Source organism: Pyrus communis, chromosome 12, assembly GCF_963583255.1.
Source record: "Pyrus communis chromosome 12, drPyrComm1.1, whole genome shotgun sequence".
Classification (NCBI taxonomy): Eukaryota; Viridiplantae; Streptophyta; class Magnoliopsida; order Rosales; family Rosaceae; genus Pyrus; species Pyrus communis.
This window is the reverse complement of record NC_084814.1, coordinates 2,981,470-3,007,903: the sequence shown is the minus strand read 5'-3', so window position 1 is coordinate 3,007,903 and position 26,434 is coordinate 2,981,470. Positions and strand designations below refer to the sequence as shown.

General features: G+C 36.6%; 3 protein-coding genes across 3 annotated transcripts; 2 read left to right on the top strand and 1 right to left on the bottom strand.

Annotated features, from left to right (window-relative positions):
* Positions 1 to 110: 110 nt before the first annotated feature.
* On the bottom strand, positions 111 to 3,733 carry LOC137710283 (uncharacterized). The gene is made up of 9 exons (XM_068449214.1): positions 3,307 to 3,733; positions 2,879 to 3,030; positions 1,942 to 2,037; positions 1,782 to 1,844; positions 1,530 to 1,598; positions 1,342 to 1,444; positions 1,182 to 1,253; positions 531 to 619; positions 111 to 413 (listed from the first exon to the last, which is right to left on the bottom strand). Exons 1-9 carry the CDS (start codon positions 3,632 to 3,634, stop codon positions 273 to 275), a joined length of 1,113 nt encoding a protein of 370 aa, XP_068305315.1. The 5' UTR covers positions 3,635 to 3,733; the 3' UTR covers positions 111 to 272.
* Positions 3,734 to 11,621: 7,888 nt separating this feature from the next.
* On the top strand, positions 11,622 to 19,359 carry LOC137710425 (AP-2 complex subunit mu). The gene is made up of 13 exons (XM_068449441.1): positions 11,622 to 11,984; positions 13,113 to 13,290; positions 14,282 to 14,372; positions 15,246 to 15,340; positions 15,554 to 15,643; positions 15,721 to 15,769; positions 15,847 to 15,985; positions 16,942 to 17,058; positions 17,672 to 17,762; positions 17,846 to 17,988; positions 18,295 to 18,409; positions 18,850 to 18,894; positions 18,969 to 19,359. The coding sequence occupies exons 1-13, from the start codon at positions 11,902 to 11,904 to the stop codon at positions 19,047 to 19,049; spliced, it is 1,317 nt and encodes a 438-aa protein (XP_068305542.1). The 5' UTR covers positions 11,622 to 11,901; the 3' UTR covers positions 19,050 to 19,359.
* A 4,396-nt stretch (positions 19,360 to 23,755) lies between these two features.
* On the top strand, positions 23,756 to 26,310 carry LOC137710846 (uncharacterized). Its single transcript, XM_068449989.1, has 2 exons — positions 23,756 to 24,130; positions 25,765 to 26,310. Exons 1-2 carry the CDS (start codon positions 23,897 to 23,899, stop codon positions 25,993 to 25,995), a joined length of 465 nt encoding a protein of 154 aa, XP_068306090.1. The 5' UTR covers positions 23,756 to 23,896; the 3' UTR covers positions 25,996 to 26,310.
* The last annotated feature ends 124 nt before the right edge of the window (positions 26,311 to 26,434 follow it).

Genomic DNA, 26,434 nt, shown 5'->3' with positions numbered 1-26,434 from the left:
TTTTCGCATTAGCACTCCCTACATATTTCTTCTCCAGGGGTCCTATGTTCACGTCTTAATTGATTAGAATCAATCCGTCCACCAGAAGTTTAAAGCCAAGACCTTCAACAGTGAAACATGGCCTTCAAGAAACTAAAATTGCACGGATACAATATGTACATAGTTCCGTTTTCGACTTTATATACGTATACATTATTTGGGAATATCTGCAAAGAATCTGCTCTGTAATTTACAAATTTTATCCCCAGACTAGTAAAGCTCCACAACTTATTCTACTTCTTTCCTTCTACTTTAAGCTGCTGGATCCTCTGGCGTAGTCTTTTCCGATGATCGTGTATCTTCCAAAGGCCATGACCCAATATCACAGCGGAGTATATGCCGTGCGTGATCATAGGCGTAAGAATATTGTTCGTCTGCCAAATTTTCACAAAAACGTGAAGAAATTTGATTATTGAGTTTCATCCACTTGAGTGTATGGTATTAGTAGGTAGATGGTGAACAACAAATTCGTAACCAAGAAACCCAATTACCTGGATCCACTCAAAACCAAGATATAGGGCAAGAAGTCCTTCAAGCAGGGGAGAGTAAATCTTCTTCATTTGTCTCCTCTGATACCAAGCTGCAGAACGTTCACCAGAAACAAACGGTGATTCAGATTTTCATATACTGTTCCAAGATTTAGAAACTTATCATTTTGTTTTCTTCATGGCAACCAAAGCAAATATAACCATCTTGAAAGAGAGTTTTCTAGGGGCTTTGGTTTTCAAGAAATTGTAACCATTTCGATATATATTACGTTGAAATTCAAGCATGAATTTGCTGTATAAAATTTCATGGTTAGTTGCAACTACTAGTCATCCGTTGAAAGTGCTAGCCATCTAATTTGGTACTACAAACAAAACTAGCTTATCGTGTGAAACTTGACCATCAGAGGACTTGGACTAAGGTTAACGACTATGATAACTTACAACCCGTCAGTGGAAACAAATACTAGGTTGCTAGGATGTTATACTTGTCATGAGAAAACCGAATAATGTACCAAGCCTAGCAAAATACTGGAAGCTCTCAAGTCTTAACCCTTGTCGCCTAAAAGTAATGACCAGTTACCATTGGTTTAGCCCATACTTATAACTACAGCACGGATGCACTGAAAAACCCATGCTGAGGTTAAGAGGTCAAACCTGCAAAAAGCTTTTTCATGTCTTCACGACCAGAGCGAGATTGTAAAACTGGTGCAACTACATAAGCAGGATCTGCAAGAACGATTAACAACTGATCATTAAATTTGCACCAAGTCAAAATTCACATGAGTTACATAAAATGGTCTTTGAGAGAATCAACCTTTTGGAGAAGCTGCCACATAGTACAGAGAACCTGTGAGCGCAGCTGTAATCACCGCTGCAAATGCCTGAGCAAAAGGGACAAATGGGGGCAGAACTCCAGTCTACATATAAAGCGAATACAGTCATCAGAACAAGTTCTTTTCTATACTGGTAACAGGAAAGAAATGTCAGAAAAAACTGCAATACCAGAGACGCCATTCCTCGAGCATCTGTCAACAGATCTGTGCCCCTTAGAAATATATCGGCCAATGATCCCTAAAAGTCACAAATGATAAGGGAAAATGTCATAATGATTTATTGCTCCTACAGAACATCAATTCTTCAGCTAATGTTGACAAATCGTGAAGCTTACAATTTGTGCAACAACAATAAACATTAAACAAATTGATTTATATCTTTTAGCATAAATTAAAGGCTAAATTATTCATAATAGCACACCTGAACAGCAGCCCTGTAGAAAAGCTCCTCACCCACAGAGCTTGCAGCAACAATTAGTATAAACTGTGCATTGAAATAACAAACAGAGAACTTGTTTATTGCTTTGTCCAAGCTGGAAACCATAAAGTGCTTTACAATAATAAAAATTACGATGTTATACCTGCAAAGGTGACATTCCGTAAAAGAAGCTTCGAAGCTCTTCATCCTCTACATCTCGAATAGCACGAGCATGAGGAGATACCTTCACAACTTCATCCTATAACCATTTTCACATAGGTTAGTCACAATTAAGTTAGAAGAAGGCAGACCAAAATGGAGCTCAAGTGAATTACTAAATTCATGCACTACACTCGGTTGTCAATGAAAAATACTGTTCCTCATATCCGTTTCCTATCCGTCTGCGTTTTCTCTTTAACAACTCTATATTTGGGGATTTAAATCAAATTCTTGGACTTTCTACCTCCTGTTAACTCATCAACATGATGCTTGGGACAAGGTCCTTTTGTCACTCCCAGAGTCGTGCCCCCTTGATCTCTAGTTGCAGGGGTCACAGTGGTGCTCATGGTGGTGCTTGTGATTCCAAAGCCAGCATGATATGTTTGGTGGGCACAGTGCTAATCTTACTTACTCGTCCCAGTGTTGATAGAAAGTGTGATCATTTCAGTGGTCAAACCGTTCTCCTGGGTGAATCATCACTAGTCTACCTATGTACATTCAGTTGCAGATGGTACTTCACAACCCATACACACTCTTCTTACATCCAGACATGCATTTTCCAGCTCTAGTTCTAATGGTGCACCCAATATCTAGACTAGCCAACTAATTTAGATTGCACGTAGTAGCAACTTAGTCGCAGACATTATGAACTACCCACAACGTAATCTATGATCCCCTTCTTTTTCCGGTCCTCCTTTCACCGTAATTTAAACTCCGTATATACCCAACTTATATCATAATGAGGCGAATAATACACACAGTCAAATCTCCTTACACTACACCCCATTACCATGTCGTTCAAATCAAAATATTAATAACAAAAACTTCTAACCATAGAATTGCTCAAAATTTCAAAACAAATAAATTTCAAAACAACTTACATCCAGTATGAAAAGAAGGGCCATAATTGGTGGAGCTGCATATCCAAGCCCTTGTACAATTGCATCTAAAGATACTTGGAAACCTCCCATGCTATCGATCCCCGTCACGGAACATATAAATCTTCCTAATACAGCCATTGCTCCATATATACCTTAGCACAAAACAATCATCACAAAAAACTACATATAACTAGTCCATTTTCTCTATTGATCATACCATAGTACCCCAAAACAGAGTAAAAATAAATAAATCTTTCAAGTGTTAATTGAAAAGTTAAGGATTCGTAGTATTAACGCTAACTACGAAAGGGGTCGTTTGATAATCAATTCGTTCTGAAAAACTAGAAACTGAAAACGAAACGGTTATGAGGCCTCAAGTCAACGGTAATTAGTGGTTTATTATGCCAATTATAGCAGAGCTTACTCACCTATTCCATAGCTAAGTCTAACAACAGCCCCAATCTTTTCCCAAACGGGAAACTCAGCTTCGCCGAAGCTCGAATTGAACGTACTGACCTCCATGGCAGGGCTCGAGAACCCGCCTCCCCCACGGCTCTCTCCATCTCTGCCGTCAATGCCTTCACTGCCTCGTTGCTCCGTCGACTCCCTCACCGCCCTCACCGAAACCCTAGAAGCTCCGTCCAACAAAGCCGTCCGCCGCTTTCTCGCCACCGGGAAATAACAGAGGCCGAGTTTGCCGCAAAACGGCACCGTCGGAGGATTAGGAACGGTGAACGATATGCACGGAAGCTCCATGGTGTATGTAAGCTAGTAATGAAATGCCAAAAACGACGCCGTTCGGACCGAGATATTGGGCTGAAACGAGTCTTCGTCGTCTTGGTTGAGCATTCCTTCAGCTTCAGCATTTGCTTTCGTTTCAGCTAGCTCTATATAGCTGTTGGTAATTGTCTGAAGGGATTTCGACCGTTGGATTCGAGTCTCAGACATCTGACGGTGAAAACAGAGAGAAGGTTGGGCCCACTGTTGATTTTGTTAATATCAGGATGCAGTGGATGCGGGGATATCCCAGCTGTCTATCAGCATTTGACGCGTGGAGATAACACTGGCTACACGTCAGAACGGGTAAGTTGTGGACATAATGCTAAACGGGCCGGCAGCTGGCCCAAGCTTTTTTCCGACAAAACCGTGAAAGAAAATCTTCGTTTTACACTGACTATAAAATTAGGAAAATTAATGAAAAAAACTTGAAAACTTTGAGTTTTAATGATAAGGACAAAATAAAGGGTAAAGTGAATAATACCAGGTTTAACTTTTTAGTGTAAAAATGTGGTTTTTCGTTAAAGTAAACAGTACCGCGAGCTTTTCGTTAAAACTCCCTACAAAATTCCTTCTTTTTTGGGTCAAACCATAGTTTTGTTTGATTTGAAAGGAAATGTGTCCAAGCAATATTATCTACATTAAGTGGAAGGGAATGAGCTTAGTTTCAAAATGGGTTACCAATAAAGTGGTTCAAATTCGTTTTTAGCAAGAATCGAATCTAAGACCTCTCACTTACAAGAGAAATACACTAGAGCGTAATATTAAGTGGCGATTCGAAAGGAAATGTTTACATCTAGAGTGAATCTAGGGGTATTCAATAATGTGGGATTTTGAGGGATTTTAATTCTTTGAATGAATCTAGGTATATTCAATCAGGATTTGAAGTAATTCTCTGAAATTGAAGGTGTAGTCAATTAGAATTTTAAGATAGTTTATTAAAATCCTTAGAAATCCGGGTGTATTCAATTAGGATTTTAAAGAAGTTTATAACATTCCATGTGTATTCAATTAGAAATTGATTTTAAAGAATTTAAGAAAGTTGAGGAATTAGAGGGAATTGGAGAGATTTCGTAGTGTATTTTAAGCATCCATAAATCTCACCTCTCCTAATGAGATTTCGAGGGAATTGAATTAAAATTTTATATGAAATTTCTACAATTCAATTAAACTCTATAAAAATCCATGGATTTATAAATTCATTAAAGTCTCTCAAATTCTCAATTCAATACACCCCTTGCAATTTGGGAAAATATGACCCCTATGGGTTTCTCTGTTTCTTATTACAAAAGAAGCTATCAAGTGAGTCGCTCCCTTTTATCTACGAAGAGTAGAAGTAAACTCGACAAGCAGCAACTGTTTTGCTAGGTGTAGTACATCAAAATATGATATCTTCGACTGTTGCATCCAACTCCAGTTTTCCACATAACATCCCCACAAGATAGAGCCAGTACGATTCCGAAATCAATGTCAAAAAAATTCTCAATGCACACTCCCATTGCTACACATTGACTCTGCATCAATATGATTGCCCTAGCTGGGGGAATTAGGTTGTTATTGATAACTGCGTCATGTCGACACTTACACAGCCACCAACATCTAAACACCTGAAGTTGTTGGAAGTCATTGTAGTGATTAGTCCCATCATATATCTGTATTAACCATCCCCAAATATCAAGAAAATTTATCACATCAAACAATTGATATCTAATTGCGCATGTTTGCATTATATTTCACCGATTCAGAAATTACCAAACAGCAAACAACTTTATACCTTCAAAGATTCATTTAAGGATTCGTGATGAGGTATCCCTGCTAAAGCACAAGAATTTCTCTTCAATTAAGAGGCCAATTACAACGTAACACGTGTCAATATCAGGATAAATCTCTTAAAGTCTAGCATCGATTGCGTACGAAGTGAGCGACTTTCCTCAACTATAAAAGGAGACCATTCTCCTACAATTAGTCCCTAATACTATTATTCTACTTAACTCATTATTAGAACTCACTAATGATGATTATGCTTAAAATTTTGTGTCATGTAAACTTTACATTATTAATGAGAACTCCTATACCCTCTTGGACGTAACTCAACTTAAGGTAAACCACGTTTATCTTGTATTTGTTTTCCAATCTCTATCTTTTTACATATTACCTACACTTGGTGCCCAAAGCAACCTTACGAAGGTCATACCTTGACATTTATGTTGTTCTAAAGTCACATCAACATTTGAAGCCGTTTGTGGGAGTGGCATTTTTTCCTACTTTTACTAGCTTCGTCAAGCTGATTTCCAAATTTTGTACAGTTATTCGATAAGGTATCCCTCTTCAACATGGGGAGCGAATGAAGCCACAACACGTAGAATGACACTGCCCCCATGCCTAGCGTGAGGCAACAAAGAAGGGAAATAAAGAAAGCTGAATTTTAAGCTAAAGTCGAAGAGCTGGAAGCTCAGAACAATAAAATAGTGATCAGGAATAAGATCCTCCAAGAGCAATATGAGAAGCTCTTCAAGATGCTCCACGAGGCTAAGACAAACTCAGTTCCACGAGCCCATTGCTAAAATTAAGCTTGTAAGGTGCTAAAGTTTATCATTTGACACTATAACATTGGAGATGGTTTATATGGGTTAAGAAGTCACATTTCCACGACATTGACAAAAACTGATCAATTAAATGGACGATTAGACGTCCAAAGAGATAGCCTCCCCGAATGCACTCATGACATAATGTGAAAAAAATTAAAATATTATGACCCATTTGAAAATTACTGGGTAATTGATAGATCCTCGATCAACCTTAACTCAGAGAAGCCATGAGAGAACTCGAAGAGAGAGAATGACAAAAGGAATTCCGATAATATTTTTTAAGTGCCTTTCTGTTACTTACAAAACCAACTATATAGCAACTTTTCCCAACTACTTTTATCCTATTACATCTATACTAACAACCTTATTACAAGCATTACAGCACAATCGCTCAAAAGGTGTCATCTGGCATAATCACAATCATCTTATTTACTAGTAATCCCATTAGAATCCTAACATTACCATCCCCTTGGAAATTAGCCTTGTCATCAAGGCTGAAAGTCAGGAATCTTCGACTGAAGAGTATCCAAGTTTTCCCAAGATGCATCAGCAACATGTTGATTTTTCCAATGCACCAACACTTCTATGATTGAAGTCACTCATGTTGTAATCACCCTGCGGTCCAAAATAGCTTCTGGTTTTGGTTTATCTTACATTAAGCCAGCGTCTTGAACTGATGGTAATGGAATAGTAGTAATGACTGCAGTTCCCAATTTCTTTTTGAGACATGAAACATGAAAAATTGGATGGACCTTGGAATGACTTGGTAGCTTCAATTTATACACCACATGCCCAACTCGAGCAATAACCTCAAAAGGACCATAGAATCGAGGATGAAGTTTATGGAAAGGGTGCAAAGCTAGCGACTTTTGCTGATAGCGACTTTTGAGTTGTCATCCTTTCTTGAGCAGCTGTTAAGTTGGTCTTTAACAATGATAAAATTCTAGTCATGTCCTTCAAACACTGATCCACCATATCAATTTTTGTTGTACCAAGTTCATAAAGTGGAACCTATGGTGGAGATTGTCCATACACCATTTCATAAGGTATCATTTTGGCTGCAGATTGATAAGAGGTGTTGTAGCTCCATTCTGCTTAAGGAAGCCATGTCAACCATTGCTTAGGTTGCAAGCTACAAAAACACCTCAAATATGTTTTCAGACATCTATTTAGAACTTCATTTTATCCATCAGTTTGAGGATGAAATCCTAAGTTGAGACAGAGCTTGGACCTTTGAAGTTTAAAAAACTCCTTTCAAAATGAGCTGATGAAGATTGGGTCCCTATCAGATATAATGGAAGTAGGCATTCCATGTAATTTAAACACCCGATCAATAAAGACTTGGGCCATTAAATGTGCTGTATATGGATGGGACAAGGGTAAAAAATGTGCAGCTCTTGAGAATCTGTCAACAACGACAAATATAACTGATTTACCCTTGCAGGGAGGAAGTCCAGTGATAAAATCCATAACTATATCAGACCAAATTCTTTGAGGGATTAGTAATGGATTAATAAGTCCAGCAAGTGCAAGTGTCTCATACTTAATTATTTTAGCAAATATCACATCTAGCAATCATCTCTTTGATATTGTTCTTTATACCCTCCCAATAAAAAGATCTAGATATCCTTTTATAGGTCTTGAGAAAGCCTTCATGGCCTACTGATGGTGTACAATGGTGTTCTTCAAATACCTTTGTTCTCCATGGACTTGTAGGACTAATAACAATCTTATTTGTATGCTTCAAAAATCCATTATCAAACTGATATTTGAGCAAATTTAATGGAGTTGAATCTAAGGTTGTGTGTAAAACTGCTTGAGACTTCTTCAAAATCCAATCATCTTTTTCGATATGTCACCGCAGATCATCAAGCCAGGACATATAAGGGTAAGATAAGGCAAGTAATTCACTATCAAGGTCTGTGCATGCCAATGTAATTGGAGAATTATTGTTGTGATCCAAATCCACAACTATGCTTGAAGCCATGACAAGTTTAGTATTGGGACCAATAGCTGAATTAACCTGAGAATTGAACACTCTAGATAATGCATCGGTTGCATTATTGTCACTGCCTTTTCTATACTGGATTTCATAATCAAATCCAAGTAACTTGGAAACCCACTTTTGCTGGAAATGAGAATTAGCTCGATTTTGGATAAAATATTTGAGGCTATGATGATCTGTCTTTATAGTGAAGTGGTTTCCCAGTAAACAGGACTGCGACTTTTTAACTACATGAATCACAGCTAGCATTTCCCTTTCATATGTAGATAGTGCTTAATTCTTTGGTCTTAAAGCTTGACTGGTAAATGCAATAGGTCGACCTTCTTGTTGCAAAACGACCCTATCCCAGTGCCGGAATCATCAATTTCAATAACAAATGGTTTTGAAAAATCTGGTAATGCCAAAACTTGAGGAGACAACATTGCATTCTTCAGTTCCTGAAATGCATTAGTGGCTGCAAAACTCCATTTAAACCCATACTTCTTAGTGAGCTGAGTCAAAGGTCCACTGATTCTTCCAAATTAAGGAATGAACTTCCTATAATAACCAGTTAAGCCTAAAAAACCTCTTAAAGCTTTCACAGAAGTAGGAAAAGGCCAATCTGTAATGGCTTTCAGTTTGGAAGGATCAGCAACTACTCCAGTATGAGAAACAATATGGCCTAAGTATTCGATTTGTTGTTTGCCAAAAGCACACTTAGATAGTTTCACAAACAAGTGATGACTTTGGAGTAAACTGAGAGCAATGTTTAAATGTTGCAAATGCAACTCCCAGGAAACACTATATGTCAACATATTATCAAAGAAAACTAAGATGAATTTCCTCAAATAAGGCCTAAATATCTCATTCATAAGGCTTTGGAAAGATGCAGGGGCATTTGTTAAGCCAAACGGCATAACTAGGAACTCATAATGTCCCTCATGAGTTCTAAAGGCAGTTTTTGCAATGTCATTGGGGTGCATCCGAATTTGATGATACCTGGACCTGAGATCTAATTTTGAGAAATATTTTGCACCAAAAAGGTCATCTAACAATTCATCAATCAATGGGATATGGTACTTATATTTGATTGTGAGGAGATTAAATGCCCTATAGTCCATGCATATCCTCCAAGTACCTTCCTTTTTCTTCACTAATAGCACTGGAGAGGAGAAATGACTATGGCTCGGCCTGATGAAACTTGATTCCAGTAGCTCATTGACACATTTCTCTATTTCTATTTTTTTTTGAAAAGGACCATATTTATAAGGGCGAGCACTAGGCGGTTTGCAACTTTCTAACAATGGTAATCTGTGATCATGAGACCTAGATGGAGGTAATCTAGATGGGTTTTGGAAAATAGGTTGATACTTTGCTAACAGAACTTGCAGATCATTATCTTGGGAAGAATCCAATTGAGAATGAGCAGGTGGGGTTGTGTTGTCTGCACTAACTTGCAAAACAAATAAAGCATCCCCTAAGCAATGTTCATAGTTGAGCAACTTATCCATTTGTAAGGAAGAAATGGATTGAGGTTCATGGGATTGAGGACTTGATATGGAAAAAGTAGTGTTGCCAACTACAAACTGCATAATCATCTTGTCAAAGTCCCATAATACTAGTCCAAATATTCTTAACCATTGTATGCCCAAAACAATATCACAACCACCCAAAGGAAGAGCATAGAAATCAAGCACAATGGCATAATTCTGTAGGCGAATAGAAACCTGAGCTAAACATCCAGGACTAGTAAGGGATCCCCCATTTGCAATCTTCACAGTGAATGAGTGTGTGGTATCTAAATGACGCTTTAGTTGTTTGACCAGTGAGATATCGATGAAATAATGTTGAGTTACCTGAATCTATCAGAAAAATAGCAAGACAATTAAGTACTAACCCACTGACTTTCATTGTTTTGATGGATTTTAGAGTAGGCATTCCATAATTGCACAAGCAGTTACCTTAGGCTCTTCATTGTCATCAAAATGATGCTCAATAAGGTCTCCATTTTAGTACACATCCATCAGCAGTACTTGACGTTTTGGACCTGCACACACATGCTCTCTGGAAAATTTTTCATCACAGTTAGAACACAACCTGTTCTTCCTTCGAAATTCAATTTCAGTTGCTGTTAAGCGCCTAAAACTTTCATTTCTTGAAGGAGGCTCAGTCTTTGGCTTGTTGGTGATATCAGATAACGACGTAAGCTTGAACTGGGATGCAGATGAAGAATTTCTTGGAAAAGATCAAACCTTTAATTCTACCAATTTGGCATCAACCTGTTGAGAATACGCAATGGCTTCATCAACATCGAATGGTTTCAGAATCTTGACATCATGGCGAATTTCTAGTTTCAATCCACCAATAAAACAACTTTTCAAGAGGCCGAGGGTCATTTTGACGGTCCGACTTGCTAAACGTCGGAATTCCATAATGTAATTCCTTAGCAACCCAGATTGTCGAAGTTTCACCAAATTTTCAGTGCAATCCATAAGGTCAGATAAACCAAATTCCCTACAGAAAATATTTGTAAAATCTTCCCATTTAGGATAATTCCTAACGCAATTAACCCATTGAAACCATTGAAGCGCTTCACCCTCCATATGAAAGGAAGCCATACGAACTTTCTTATCGGCCAGAATATCAAAGTAATCGAAACAGTGCTCCGCCTTATAAATCCACCCAAAGGATCATCCCCTTCCTAGAAGCAAGGAAAATCAAGTTTAACCAGAAGGGGTCTTGGTTGAAACCCAAATTCATAGCAGTTGATATGCTAGGTTCTTGAATCGTCATGTAGATTGGGATCAAATTGAGTTGCCTCCGATGAATCTCCCAGACAACCCATTGCATCCTTTTCTAGAAAATCGCGATGAAGCTTTTCGATTCGAGCATCTGATGAACCTTGACGCTCTTCCATGGCGTCGAACCTTTGGAGTAGGTGGTGATAGTGATGTTGATCGTAGCAAGTTGATTTTGCGATTCCATAGCTTTCTTTGTCGATGTACGAGTCATACGACAGCAGAGAAGGGATGAAGGAGTCAAGACTGGCTTGATACCAATGATAGATCCTCGATCGACCTTAACTCAGAGAAGCCATGAAAGAACTCGAATAGAGAAAATGACAAAAGGAATTCTAATACTATTTCATAACTTCCCTTCTATTACTTACAAAACCAACCATATAACAACTTTTCCCAACTACTTTTATCCTATTACATCTATACTAACAACCTTATTACAAGTATTATAGCTCAATCGCTCAGATGATGCCATCTGGCACAATCACAAGCATCTTATTTACTAGTAATCCTGTTAGAATCCCAACAGTAATAATATGTGGTTAGCCAATAAAATAAACATACGTATTGGTAGGTTACTTAAGGCTTCTATAAGAACTAATTTTCATTTACCAGGAAAAGCTATTTTTCCAAATTTCCCTTGCAGAACTAGAAAGGGAAAGAAAGACCAACTTCTCTCTCTTTGTTTTCAGTCTGATCTTTTGCATTGCCTGCCGACGAGAGACTCAGTCTCGTGAGATAACAGTTACCACCCACCAGCAGACCATTGCAGATGCTGTAGTCTGGCAATCTCAGCCGTTCATTTCCAAATCTCGCAGATCTGATAGCTGGACCCAATCCCATCAGCTGATTTGTTCTTGATTCACTGGATCAGAGATGCCGGTGGCTGCTTCCGCCATCTACTTCTTGAACCTCCGCGGTGATGTTCTCATCAACCGTCTCTATCGTGACGATGTTGGGTAATCTTTCTCTCTCTCTCTCTCTCTCTGCTTTTGGGAACTGTTAATTTGTTGGTGAAATTGTTGAGATTTAGGTTGTATGTTTAATTTTTTGTTATGGGTTTGGCCTGAAATTTGCTTTTATGTATCTACAAAGGTTTTTGGTCAATGGGTTTTCTGTATTGTGATTTATGATTTCTGGGTTTTGGTCAAAGTTTTGAAATTTATATGGGACATGGTGCTTTTGTGATTCATGAGAGTGTACCGAATTGAAATGTAGATCAAAGGTGGTAATTGGTAGATAGTTCTGTTTTGTTATTCATCATACAATTGCTGTCCAGTTAATTGATAGGCTGTGGGTTTTGCTCGGTTTAAGTAGCGTAGGATTTAGATGAAATTAGCTGAAAATTCCGCGCTGCTGCCTGTATCTCGGTTCACTGATCGTTGTCTTGTTAAGCTATTGTCTAACCAAGTAGCTAATCAGATGTGATTCCCTCATCAGTCGTTAACCGTGTGGCTTGATAGAAACTCATGAAGATTGATGGTGTTATGGCTTTAGGTAAATTTGTTACAATGAAAGTAGGCCATCAGCAATGGGCAAAGACATAATGTTACCTTTTCTCAGGGTTTAGTTAACATTTTAATTATCTAGTTCTTCATGTATATGTAATAGTCTGCTGGATAGAAGTGAGGGCTTATTAGTCAATGTCTACAGTGGATTTAAGGTCTTTTTTTATATTTTTTGTCTTACAAAATGAACCTAATACCTCCTTTGTACCATAATACACTCATTACGTCCTGTACTAAGTTATAGACAGGTAGGCTCCTTAGTTTTTCCTTGTATATGTATTCATTCTGGGCTATGTATGCAGAAAGGTATTATTTTGAAATTATTCGCCTTTGAGAAGGCAAAAGAGAGGGTTCGGGCTACGTTCCAAGCTCACTTAAAAAGTTCTATAGGGTGGTGCTAGAATATATTGTTAGTCTGGGAATGCTACCTTGTTAGGCCTTCTCGTCATGAGTGGAAAATTTTCTTTGTCAGCCCTTTGCTTGTGTTTGGAGCATCTATGCTGGTGCTCTATTTGAGTAAAATTTCATTAAATAATCAACCTTGTGGGGTTGTCTAAATTCTCTAATCATTTCTTTCAGCGGAAATATGGTGGATGCTTTCCGCACACATATTATGCAAACAAAAGAACTCGGAACATGTCCTGTGCGGCAGATTGGTGGATGCTCTTTCTTTTACATGAGAATCAGCAACGTTTACATTGTGATTGTAGTCAGCAGCAATGCCAATGTAGCCTGTGCATTCAAGTTTGTTGTTGAGGTAATGCTATCTTATCATCTAAAGTCTGTAGATTTCATTTTCCTTTAGAATTCAAGACTTTTATATATAATGCTCTGATGTAAGGATCTTATTTGCCCTTGTTGATCTGTTCTCTAAAAAAGTTGAAGGAGCTTGCATCGTATCTTGACTTCTAAGTTTTACTCCCAAAAAATTTGACAGGACAAAAGCAATTAAAAGGGATTTTTTTTTTTCCGTAAGTTTTTTTTTTTTTCCGATGTTTATCTGGAGTGCATATATGTAGTCTTGCCTTTTCTCTCGTTCATGCTTTTTCTGTATTGTAGTTTACCATTCTTTGTATCATAGGTAATTCAAGGTGTTTTTTTTATTGAAGGAATCTTTACTCTTACCAAGACACTGTTGGAAAACGCTGAGAATTCCAATGACTTATTATATAGATGAGTAGACTTTCTTTTATGACAAAGAATGGTAACTCATTTCTCTCTTATGGGGGAATGAGAAAATCTACGTGCCTCACAACATATATTCAATCTAATCGTGTGAAAGTACTGATTGGTTTTTGGTTGAATTTGGAATTACTTTGATAAAAAAATTTCTTGAAAAAGGATGAATCCACTGTTTTGTTTTTTCCTTCTTTATGGTGGCTGGATTAGTGCTGTAGTTAGCTACGTGAGTTTAGATGTGGGATAGTGCATTCTCAGGAGAACTATTAATAATTGGCATGGAGTTCTCTTATGTCAATGGTCTCCTTTTTATTAATTTCTTTTTATGCTAAAAATATTTCATTAATGTGGTAAGTTGTAACTGGTAAGTGTACAGGTCTTGCAAGGAATGTGATAATCTCCCCATAAAGTTTTTTTAACTCACCATAGACAGGTTTAAAGTAATACCTGTCTTTTGAGCTGAGGTTGGGGAACATGGTTGTGTAATGTGTTTTTGACCCTCTGGGATATGAACCGGCAAATAATAGTCTTAGATTTTGGTGAATGATTCTGGTCTATTCTGCTTGCAGGCTGTTGCACTGTTCAAATCTTATTTTGGTGGGGCTTTTGACGAAGATGCAATTCGTAATAATTTTGTTCTGATTTATGAGCTATTGGATGGTACGTAATTGAACAATTCACCTCAACTGTTTGCATGCATTTACAGAAGCTATTGTATAGTATACAAAAACCATTATCCTGCACATGTTTCACTCTTTAGAATTCACCTCATAAAATATGGCAAAGAGTTTAAAAGCAGAAGATATTGGGGGAATGCCACAAATTTTCAAATAAGGAAGGATTTTTATGTAGATAGATGAACTTTAGTCGCCGAAGGCATATTCTAGAAGTCCATTGTGTAAATACAAAACAATTCAACTAGACACACCATCCTCTTATAACATGACTAGGTTTGTTAGTTGTAGTATTGTTGGGCACAAGACCATGTGTGGGACTTTCTAATATGGCATGTCATAACCATTGTAGTGCATGTGCATACAAGGCATTGTCAAAGGATTGTTTTTATTAGATGATGTCAATTTCATTTGACGCCATCAATTCTGGGCTTGGCATTGTTATTTGAGAATATCATGAATTTCACACTTAAGAATGTGAAGGGAAATTCTTGACCCTAATGATTAGCGTGGTTCTGTGTATCCGTTTTCCTACCACTTGATAAAAGCACTCTTTAGTTATTTGTGATCTTGATTATTGAATTCATCTTTAAGGAATATGATGATGTTGAAATAAGTTGCACTAAGTAACGTTGAATTTTTTTGTGATTGTGATCTGGTACCAATTTCATTGACCATGTCAGAATCCATACATGCATTCATCACATTACTTGTTGATTATGATGTTCAAATGCTTGCATGTTTTCATTATGCCATATGTTTATATGATTTAAGCTTTTATCTAAGTGTTTGCTTGTAATTTTATGTATCTTTAGAATTCATCATGTCTGAATAGTCAATATCCACCTTTCAATTGCAGAAATTATGGATTTTGGTTACCCCCAGAATCTTTCTCCAGAAATTTTGAAGCTTTACATCACTCAGGAAGGAGTGCGCTCTCCATTCTCTTCTAAGGTAAGACATGGTAGGGCTATTACATGTGATGAATTTGGTGACTTTTTCTTAATAATAATATACAGAACCTTTTAATTCTTCATGTGTGTATCTGTATCATGATCTTTCTCAAAAAAAAAAATAAAAAAAAATAAAAAAAAATAAAAAAATGTGGACATCATGATATTAGTTTCTGATTATTTTTTCTTTTCAATTGTGTGCCTCAAACAACAGCCTACAGATAAACCTGTCCCTAATGCAACACTACAAGTTACAGGTGCTGTTGGTTGGCGTAGAGAGGGCCTTGTTTATAAAAAGAATGAGGTATTTAGAATTTTCTTACTTTTCTTTTACATCTTTATTAAACAGTCTACTAGATTATAAATATTTCATTCGTGCAGGTCTTCTTGGATATTGTGGAAAGTGTAAATCTTCTTATGTCTTCCAAAGGTAGGCAGGTGTTTTTGAATGTGTTTGACACAAAGAAAATCTGTTTTGTCACTTATAACTGATTTTGGAGGCTATAGGTAGTGTTCTGCGCTGTGATGTAACCGGGAAGGTTCTAATGAAGTGCTTCCTCTCTGGAATGCCCGATTTGAAGTTGGGCTTGAATGATAAAATTGGCCTTGAGAAAGAGTCGCAACTTAAATCCCGTCCCACCAAAAGGTATGTTTCAATGGCTCACTATGCTGTTCTGGTACTTAGATTGAATTTAACTTCAACCACCAACTTCTTAGCGTAATATTTGTTTTCAAATTTCTGTTTCCTTAGATACGGGTGAACTTTTTAACTTGTTACTCTTCCTTTTGAAGACAAATATAGCTAGTTTATTAGATTTCCACATGGAATAATGTTGTTACATGCTTTTGCTGATGGGAAATTTCTTAACTCAACTCCCTAGCCTAACATTGGAAAACAAAATATTAAGTATATAAATAGAAGAGAACAAAGTAAAGCGCACCTCAGTTTTCAGTAGAGAACCCTCAATACAGTAAAGCTTGCATGCTCTCCTCTCTAAATTGTGGCCACCCTACAAAGATTAAATAAACTTTTCTATTTGCAAGAGAGAATTTAGGGCCTTACTAGGGAATTTCTCTCCAAGCAAATTGCTTACCTTAATTGAGCTGCAGCAGACATTTAGTGGTATTGAAGACATATTTGTTTCTTTCTTTCTGATTGATATGGAATGAGTTTTCTGCAATGTGCATGTACACTGTGGTTAAGATGTAATACATTTTTCTTTTTCTTTCCTTAGTTTCTTCTTGCCTTGTTATTGTCAAATCTTTAGTAGATTGAGATTTACAACTCTTATTTTTATTTGACCAATCATTTGTATATTTTTATTCCAGCGTTTCGTAAACTTTGAATTTATCTTTTCTTTGTCATTTTATTTGCCTTTATATTTGGATGCAGAAAAGTTGATATCTGTATTTAAAACCTTGCTTGTTGGCCTTTATTGAGATGATTATGGTTTCTGACCGCATAAAAATGTAATCCCGTTTTAGTTTCTATTTTGACTCGAGTATTTTTGCAGTGGGAAAACTATTGAGCTTGATGATGTCACTTCCGCACAAAAATGTAATCCCGTTTTAGTTTCTATTTTGACTCGAGTATTTTTGCAGTGGGAAAACTATTGAGCTTGATGATGTTACTTTCCATCAATGTGTAAACTTGACAAGATTTAACTCAGAGAAGACAGTTAGTTTTGTGCCACCTGATGGTGAATTTGAATTGATGAAGTAAGCTCATACTTCCTTTAATGTCTTACTTTATGCTTTGAATTTAATTTAGTTTTTCTTAATCTCAGTTCTGCTCACTTCATGGTAGTGTTTTGTCATTGCTCATTATTGTGTTTCATTAGGATTTATTAGGATGCTGCAACATGGTAAAACTTGTTTTTTATAATGAGGCTTGCTATTTAACCTTGTCTGTGATTTTGAAGAGTTTCAATTATGCAATTCTCATATCATCTGATGTTCTGATTATATCTTCTATGTTTTTGATGGCCCAGTTGGTTTTACGACTCATAACTCCACTCAATAAGTTTTTCTTTTTTGACACAAGCTTTGTTGGTTGATGAAGTTATCAAGCAACAATAAGTCCTCAATAGCTGTTATATTTTTTTACTTAAACCTTTTGAACTCTTTACCACTACCTTTTCTGCAGTAACATGCGTAATGCATGCAAATTTGCTAGTATTAAACTACGACATCCAAATATCACTCTTACAGTTATTTATCATAGGTTGAATTTCCTTTGATACAGTTAAATTGTCATCGTTACTTATCAGTTTTCTACAAATTTCATTGTATTATGAGGCCTTCTTATGTGGTTGGATTTTATCTGCCTTAGGTATCGTATTACTGAGGGTGTGAATCTTCCATTCCGAGTCTTGCCTACAATTAAAGAACTCGGCAGAACTCGCATTGAAGTAAATGTTAAGGTTTGCCACTTCGCATTTTAAAACTGCTATCATTTAGAAGTTCTTTGCTGGGAAGATAGCTTATATACGCGCTTGCTTTGCAGGTCAAGAGCGTTTTTGGTGCAAAAATGTTTGCTCTTGGGGTTGTCATCAAAATTCCTGTGCCAAAACAAACAGCAAAGACAAGTTTTCAAGTGACATCTGGTCGAGCAAAATATAATGCTGCTATTGATTGCTTGGTCTGGAAGTGAGTTATTTATATGTTTATTTGTTGAATTATAATCCTTTAAGATTTGAATTAAATTTTTCATTAAAAATAATTCTGCAATATGATTCAATGTAGTAGCCCTTGGACATGGTCGTAGGTGGTAAAAAGATGAGTTAGATTTGGAGTTGGGAAAGATTCTACCTTTCTAGGTTCAAAGTGTTCAAATTTTGTCGGGTATATATGGAGCTTATAGCCTATTGGAGGCTAACTGAAATATGTCTCTGCGTGTTGCACATTATTGTTGTTTCTTCCACTATATTGTATTAACTTTCTTGCACTTTGTAGGATAAGGAAATTTCCAGGACAAACAGAGCCAACTTTGAGTGCAGAAGTTGAGCTGATTTCCACGATGACAGAAAAGAAATCTTGGACAAGACCACCAATTCAGATGGAGTTCCAGGTGCGTAACTAATCGTCATTACTAATTCCAGGAGTATTGTGACAATTGGGCACACATTTCATTTGTTTTTAATCCCAGCAGCTCATCTCCACCTCCGTAGGTGGTGCTTTATTAGAGAAGAATAAAAAAATGAATTAAATGTTGCCAAGCCCTTAATAGGTTGATGAGTTACCGAACTAATACCTTTCATGTAACTTTGAAGTTCTGTTCCACGTCTGTCCATCTGAAGCACATATCAAATGATTAATCATCAATTACTTTTGAAGTTATTTTAATCAATTATTAAGCACCTCAGTAGGTGGTTACAGATAGAATAGCGAGCCATTTCCTGGCTTATAGTTTAAAATGTCCGTTCCCTGTATGTTTAGGTTTTATCGCATTCAATATTATTTTTCGTCCACCTATTTAGAGGCGACTCATTTGGGTTATTACATATACAGGTTCCAATGTTTACAGCGTCTGGTTTACGTGTGCGTTTTCTCAAGGTAATGTCTTTGCCCCGTCAACACTGGTACGCGTTAGCTAGAAAATGTATAGTTTATTCATTGATTTTCTGCAGGTATGGGAAAAGAGTGGATACAACACTGTTGAGTGGGTTCGCTATATCACGAAAGCTGGTTCATACGAGATTAGGTGCTAGAAACACGGGATTGCTGCTGTGAGGAGAGGAATTTCAGGTGGATGCTGGAATATTTTATACGATTGAGTTGAGTGGGAAGAAATTATTCAGGAGTTTATATTGACGCGGATAAATTATAGGGATTTCTATTGCTTGTGTTTTCATGTCGATATGCTTGTTTGCGATGAATGTCTTGTATCCTGTTGTAAATGCTAGCTTACTCTAGAACTGGTTTTGAGCCTTTAAATTTGTTCTTTCTGTTTCTATTGAGAAAACGTTTAATGTGGTTCGGCACACTTTCATTTGTTGAAATAATGAGATTGTAAGTGAATTTGTGATGGCTTAGATGGATTAGTAAATTCGGCATCACATTCCGTAATTTGTGCTTGCTGTACTTTGGAATGCTGTTTTCATTGTAATTCCTCGATGTGGTTAGCTAATTGGCTAGGAAGCGTATCTGCCCTGTTGCGCTCAAGTTCAAATCCACTAGCAGTTCTTGAGTATAAGCGTTATTCTATACTAATTTACACTGTGGACAGGAGAGTTTTTGAACTCATGACGTAATGAGGAAGACCCCAACGATCAGAGCAATCCATAACTCAAATTCACTTGTAGTAGTTCAGCAATTTAGAATATCGTCTTGTGAACAAATGTACTTGTTTAAATCCTTCAGCACACGAGCCTTTTAACAATGCTTATCTCCGTCGAAGAAAAGCAACCAGTTCAAGCCCTTTCTCGACTCAGTACTCTTGGACAAGTAGACGTAGATGACTCTCAGGTTGGAACTGGATGGTGCTCGGACAACGGCCATGAACTTTCTTGTTTCCGTTTTTGTTTTTTGAGAGAAAATTACAAGAATGCTTAGCTACTAGTAGCATCCAAGCCAGATCTTAACCAATGGATCCTTCAGCTTTCCCGTTTTCCCTATTCCAGCATTAGAAGGTTCCAACCCTTGAATGGATTTCTCAATATTTTGGAGGGAGAAATTACATATTAAATATGCATGTTGAATTCCCTTATCAGCAGAATCTCAACACCAAACAAGGCGTATTCCATGCCCGCATAACGAGGCATACTCCGCGCATGCAGAACGAGGCCAACATAGGCACGGAAAGTGAGGAGGGCGCCGCTCACAGAAAAGGCGTCGTGGTTCTAGCATGCAAAACGAGGTGGGTTCTGTCATGCAAATTGAGGTTGGCTTAGGCCATCTCCAACTGAAGGATCCAGAGGGCCAGAGGGCTAAAATATCCCGAAAATTGTCTCCAACCGAGGACTAGGCCATAGGGCTGTAGAATCTGAGAGGGTCCCACGGAATCGGAGAGGGTTGGAGGGCTGGCTAGAAAAATCATCTTTCCTGTTGGTTATAACCGACATGAATACGTTTATATTATTTAATTTAAATGTATTCTCTGTCGGTTATAATGCTTAAGAAAAAAATTCAAATGCAACGGCTATTTTTTTAAATTCCATTCTTTTTCCTATAACTTTTATTTTACAAAATTTGTTTCATATTTTTTCCTATAACTTCTATTTCACAATTTTTTTTTTAAATTCCATTTTTTCCTATAACTTCATATTTTTTATACTCCTACAATGGTGGATGATGAAGGTTATGTTGATTATGGATATTAAATTTAAGTTGTTGTAGTTTTTAAATTTATGTTAATGTTGTTTTCGAATTTAATTTGTAGTTTTTAAATTTAATTTGTTGTTTTTAAATTTTAGTTGTAGTTTTTAAATTTTAGTTGTAGTTTTTCAATATAAGTTGTAGTTTTTAAATTTAAATTGTTGTTGTTTTTAAATTTAAGTTGTTGTAGTTTTTAAATTTAAATAATAAATTATGTTTGGCCCTATGGCCCTCGGTTGGAGACGGTTTTTTGTGACAGGGCTAAAACGAGCCCTCTGGCCCTTTGGCCCTCGGTTGGAGACAGAGGCAAATATGGGCATGTACTGTTCATTAAAATATTAATATCTTGGAGGGCCAGAGGGCTAAAACGAGCCTTCTGGCCAGCCCTCGGTCAGAGATGGCCTTGGCGAATGGAAAATACGGCATGCAAAACGAAGGTAGCCGACGTGTGAAAAACAAGGTACACAAAATGAGGCGGGCCAACACATGGAAAATGAGGATATAATCTTGAATCTAAAAAAAGTAACGTAGGAGAAAAAAATTCAGAGAAAAGGAAAAAAGCAGAAAATAAATAAAGAAAACTGAAAATGATACGATCGGTGGTTTCTACCGACTTAAAGCTAAAATGTTGCTATTAAGGTAGCGACGTAATAGGCCATAAATCGCTATCTTTGTCCCGATCATCCCTTTTCAATTTTTTATTTTTTTTATAGTTTTGTTTTGTTGCTAATTTTTCTTTTATTTCTCTTACCATAATAAGAAAATATAATATTCATGTTCTTCTATATATATTTTTCCATGCAAAATCTATTATAGTTCATATTTAAAGACTTGTAATCATCAATTTAAAACCTAAATTATAAGATATTTTAATTTAATAGTGGTTACTCAAATAAGGTAAAGTATGAAGAAAAAACTCCAGGGAAAAAACAAGAAAGCAGAATAAATAAATAAAATGGAATAGGGAAAGATCGGTACCACGCTACCAATCCTTACTCAGTGGTACTTAATTAAATTATCCTTCAATTTATTTATTTTCATATTCACCTTATCGTGCAGTTTTGAAAATTAAGTAAAACTTTCTATTGAGATTCTTGAGGGTAGAACTCCATTTGACAATGTTTTGGGCCTTACTACTATACTTTTCAATTAATTTTTTTAGTTTTTAGCTTAAATATTCACTAAATTTACATTTTTTGCTCAATAAATCGTAAATCCGCTTCCAAATGTCTTATAAAGTTGTCCTCAATGCTCAAGAAAAATATTCCCCGAAAATAAAAAATTTGCTTTTTTTTTTGACAAAAAAACGTGGGTGTTAACTCACAATTTTTAGTCGGTTTTGCAAGCTCGTACATATATCATCGTTTAACATACTTATTTTCACCTTCGCCTCACCATGAAGTTTTGAAATTAAAGAAGGACTTTCTGTAGATATTCTTGAGTATGGAACCCCATTTTAAAAATGTTTTGACGCTCACTATTATATTTTTCACTTATTTTCCTAGTTTTCGGCTTAAATATTATACTAAATGTACATTTATTGTGCAATAAACCGTAAAACCACTTCCAAATGCCTTATAAAGTTTTCTTCAATGCTCACGGAAAATATTTCGTAAAAATAAAAATTTGCATTTTTGCCAAAAAATGTTGGATCTCACTATTTATTTTCACCTTCGCCTCACTATGAAGTTTTGAAAATTAAAGTAAAACTTTATGTTGAGATTCTTGAGGGTATAACCCCATTTGACAATGTTCTGAGGTCACTACTATATTTTCACTTGTTTTCTTAGATTTCGGCTTAAATATTCTACTAAATATACATTCAGCTTACAAACAACATTTGTTGTTGAAATTACATACTAAATATGTATGCACAGGAGAAGCATTATGTATGAACAAAAATCAGCAGAATCTCATTTCTCTCCTTCACTTAGTTTACAAAATATGTGCTCTCCTCCACCTCAATGAATAAAAACAGTTCAGCTTTATACACTTTATTTGAGAATAGTGACCATTAAGGGTTTCTAGGCTTACTGTACTCTAGTATAAATAGGTTACTCTTAAAAGTGTACAACGAGTCAGGCTGACCCAATCCGTTTATGATGAGCTCTACGAATTTCGTGTTGTGCCATGCTTGGGCCAAATTTAGGTTTCATTCAATTTATCATTCATGATGACATCGTTGGAAAGGTAAAATATGAAAACTTAATTCATTTAGGCAATTTATTGATAACTTTTTTTTAAAAATTAATTGATAACAAAGTGCATTGTTAAATAGTCACTTAGTATTACGGTTAGTGATATTTCTCTCTACTTATAAATGAGATGTCTTAAGTTTGATTCTCGCTAAAAGAGAATTTGAACCACATTATTGCTAGCTTATTGTGAGATTAAACCCAATACTCTTCCTTTAGTATAAATAATATCGCTTGTTTAAAAAAATAAACAAAATAATAAGTGCATTGTTAAATTTTCAAAAATTGGGTGACTACAATGGCCGTTATCGCTTTATTTGAGTTTGCATACTTCATTGGGGAAAATATCAATCAACATCTGAGGAGGAGGCTTGAGCCAATCAGGTAGTTACAGTTATCATTTCTTTTGATTAAAGTACCGACCATATGTTTTATTTGTGTTTAGTTTTGATTAGATGGTTAAAATAATAATTTTATACGTTTTAATTGATAATAAGTGTTCAGTTAAGTGAGAGTTAAGTTCAATTCTCGTAAAAAATGAATTTAAAGCACATTATTGCTAGCTAATTATCTTTTTAACGTAAATAATATTGTTTGTTAAAATAAAATCTCATTATTTTTTTTTGTCCGGATTTTCTCATTATTTCAGGCATTTCTGATTTTTTTTTTTATTTTTGGGCATTGATGCACATGCACGATGCAAAATGATTTGTTTTCTTTGGGAAAATAAAAAATAAATACAAAAGAAAATATTTGATTTTTTTTATAAAAAAACTAACGAAAAATTGAAAAATACTTACCTTTAAATGAAAAACTATTTTTAAAGATACAGTTACCCAGAAAAAAAATATAAATATATTTTTTCGTTAAAAGTAATGGAATCTTTTCTTAAACCTCCCTTTTTTATATGCATTTTGTATAAGAAAACGAAGAGACCACGAATTGGCCAATCCATCAACAATTACGGGATCTCACACTCCCTCTCGGAAGTCGGACCTCCTCCTAATACGGCGTCGTCGGGAGTACCGTCCACTCAGTAGAAGTAGATGGGGCTGTTTAGGAGGATAGCGGGGTTTCTAGGGTTTCCCAAGGACGACGGGCCGGAAGTGAAAGACAACGAGGAGGAAGACGAAGACGATGATCAAGCCCACAATCGGGCCCACTTTCAAGAAACAGGGCTTCCCCGCAAAGGCTTCAGCGTTCCCCGCCAAGTCGTCGTTGATCGGAGCCTGCCCGGTCCCGTCATCGTTCCTTGCCGCTCCGGCGACGGCGGTGTCCAGGTACCTCGATTTCGATTGCTTGATTGGTTGATTGAATGGTTTTGGAAGAGTCGTAATTTTGCAGTGTTGGGTCAAAATTTGAAGAGTGTTCTGTTTCAATTGCTTGGTTTCTGTGACTTTATTCTTTGACTGTGAGTTGCTTTGCTGCCATTGTTTGGTAAGATGTGGGAAATTTTGTAATGTGACTAGGCATATGACTGGCGGATGAGCTGAATTTAGATAAAATCAATTACTGTGTGGAAATTGAGAGACTATGGGTAGTGTGGGTCGGAATTTGTTTCATTTCGAATGTTTGGACGAGTGAGTTTTGCAGTCTTTGTAACTTTAGACTTGATTCTTAAAAATGCACTACGAGAACACTATCAACGAACTACCCAAATGTAATGCATCCAGTCATTTTCAAGTCTGCCCGTCTAATTTTTGTAGTGAATTTCTAATAAATTTAGCCTAAGTTTCATGGAACCTTGATGGTCGGACTTAACTTAGTCTGTGTAGATGAGCATGCATATTATGCCAGGGTGGTTGAAGCTTCTTACGCTACAGGAACGAAAGGGTGGCTAGGGTGAGCTGAGAGGGGCTGGCATTGCCGCACATCTCTTTAATGGTGTTGGTCTCTGGGACTCTGTCAATTTCTTCCTCTTGTTTTGGCTTTGGGATAATCAAGTGTTCAGTTATACAACCAGAATTCTATTATCCCTTCGGAAGCGATTGTGTTTGATAGAGGGAGACAAGTGATTGTGGCTGACTTGTGGGATTTCTCTGTAGACAGCTTTTCATCTCTTTTTATTGTAGAAATGAACTTTGTGTACTTGGGACAGTTTTGTTCTGTCTACAGCTTTCCTTAGAGTTTCCCTGAAGAAGAAAGTCGGAGTATCCCTCATATTTCCTGTCGAGTCAACTTTTCTTCTGCTAGTGAGGAAAGCATGAGAATATTGAAATGAAGATTCCTTTTCTGCTTATAGGATATGATGTTTTTCCTTATTCACCCAGGGGAGTTTTAATGGTGTATGTTTTATTTCTTACCCTGGAGTAAGTTCTATTGCACAAAGACCTGAAACAATGCCAATGCCAATTTGCGGTAGGTAGATCCACTTATGGACTTCAGATCTTTAAATATCTGGAATTAATTTCACATCTTCTATAATTGAAACTATAACACTGAATAGTTCTAGGAGAGCCACCGTTATTATTCCATTAAAATTGCACTTTTCTTTTCGATTAATGAAAGTGTACAGCGTGATGGTTCTTTCATTGGCCTTGATTCCCTCTGTCCTAGGATAGACTTATCCTATTTACTTTTTAAGATTTTGGGGTTGGTTGGTTGCACGGTGTAGTTTATGCAGTGGTGATTAGAATCTGTGTCATTCCATATGCTATTAATCTAGATGTGTCAGTGATGCTGTAGAACGGGGAGATGAAAATGAAATAGTCAGAAGCCGGGAGATAATTCAAATGCCAAGGCAATGAAATGTCATTATAATATTTTTCTGGCAAGTTTGTTTTCCTTCTTGTAACAACACTTTATGGATTTTCTTTGTTGTTTTTGGTATAAGCTTGTACTTTGGATCATATTTATCTCCATGGCTGGAGCAAAGCAGCTAACGTTACTCAACTCCTATTATCTCTGCATCCAGGGTCTAAAATGGCATGCAAAGAGACTCAGGATAGATGAAGATGGAGATGTAGCAGACGAGTTCCTTGATGAGGTCTTCCCAGGGATGTCAATCAGTACAGAAAATAATAGGGCATTACCAAGGTTTGAAGTGAAACACAATACCAAGGCAGCTAAAGTGAAGAGTCAGGCCTTGCATGATGGGAAAATCAGACAGTGCGTGGAATACCGGGGTAGATCGCAGTGGAGATGAAGACTTCTATAACAGATTATCAAGTCCAGGGAGTTTTTAATATAATTTTAGTGGTCTTTTAACTTTTGAGTGAATTTGTCATCCGTGTTCTGGTGCGGATTAGAAATGTGGAGGACTACGTCCCATTATATTAATACCTAAGGTTTAAGGTTTGAAAACTGGTTGGTTCCTTAAGGTTTTGGGTTGTACTGATGGTTGGCAACAGAGCATCTTGGACCTGTGTTCATGGACTTGGACGTAGGAGTTGAGTGTAAACATTTCGTATAATTCAGTAATATACACTAGTAGTGGTAATGCTAATTCTGTGTTCTGGTGTTTTCTGTGATCAACATCGATATGTTGTTTAAATGGTCAGATCGAGTCTTATTCATTCTTTATAACACTCGAACATTCGTTGTGGAAATGTTGTCTTTGATGGTGGAAGAAAGGTAAGGGTCAT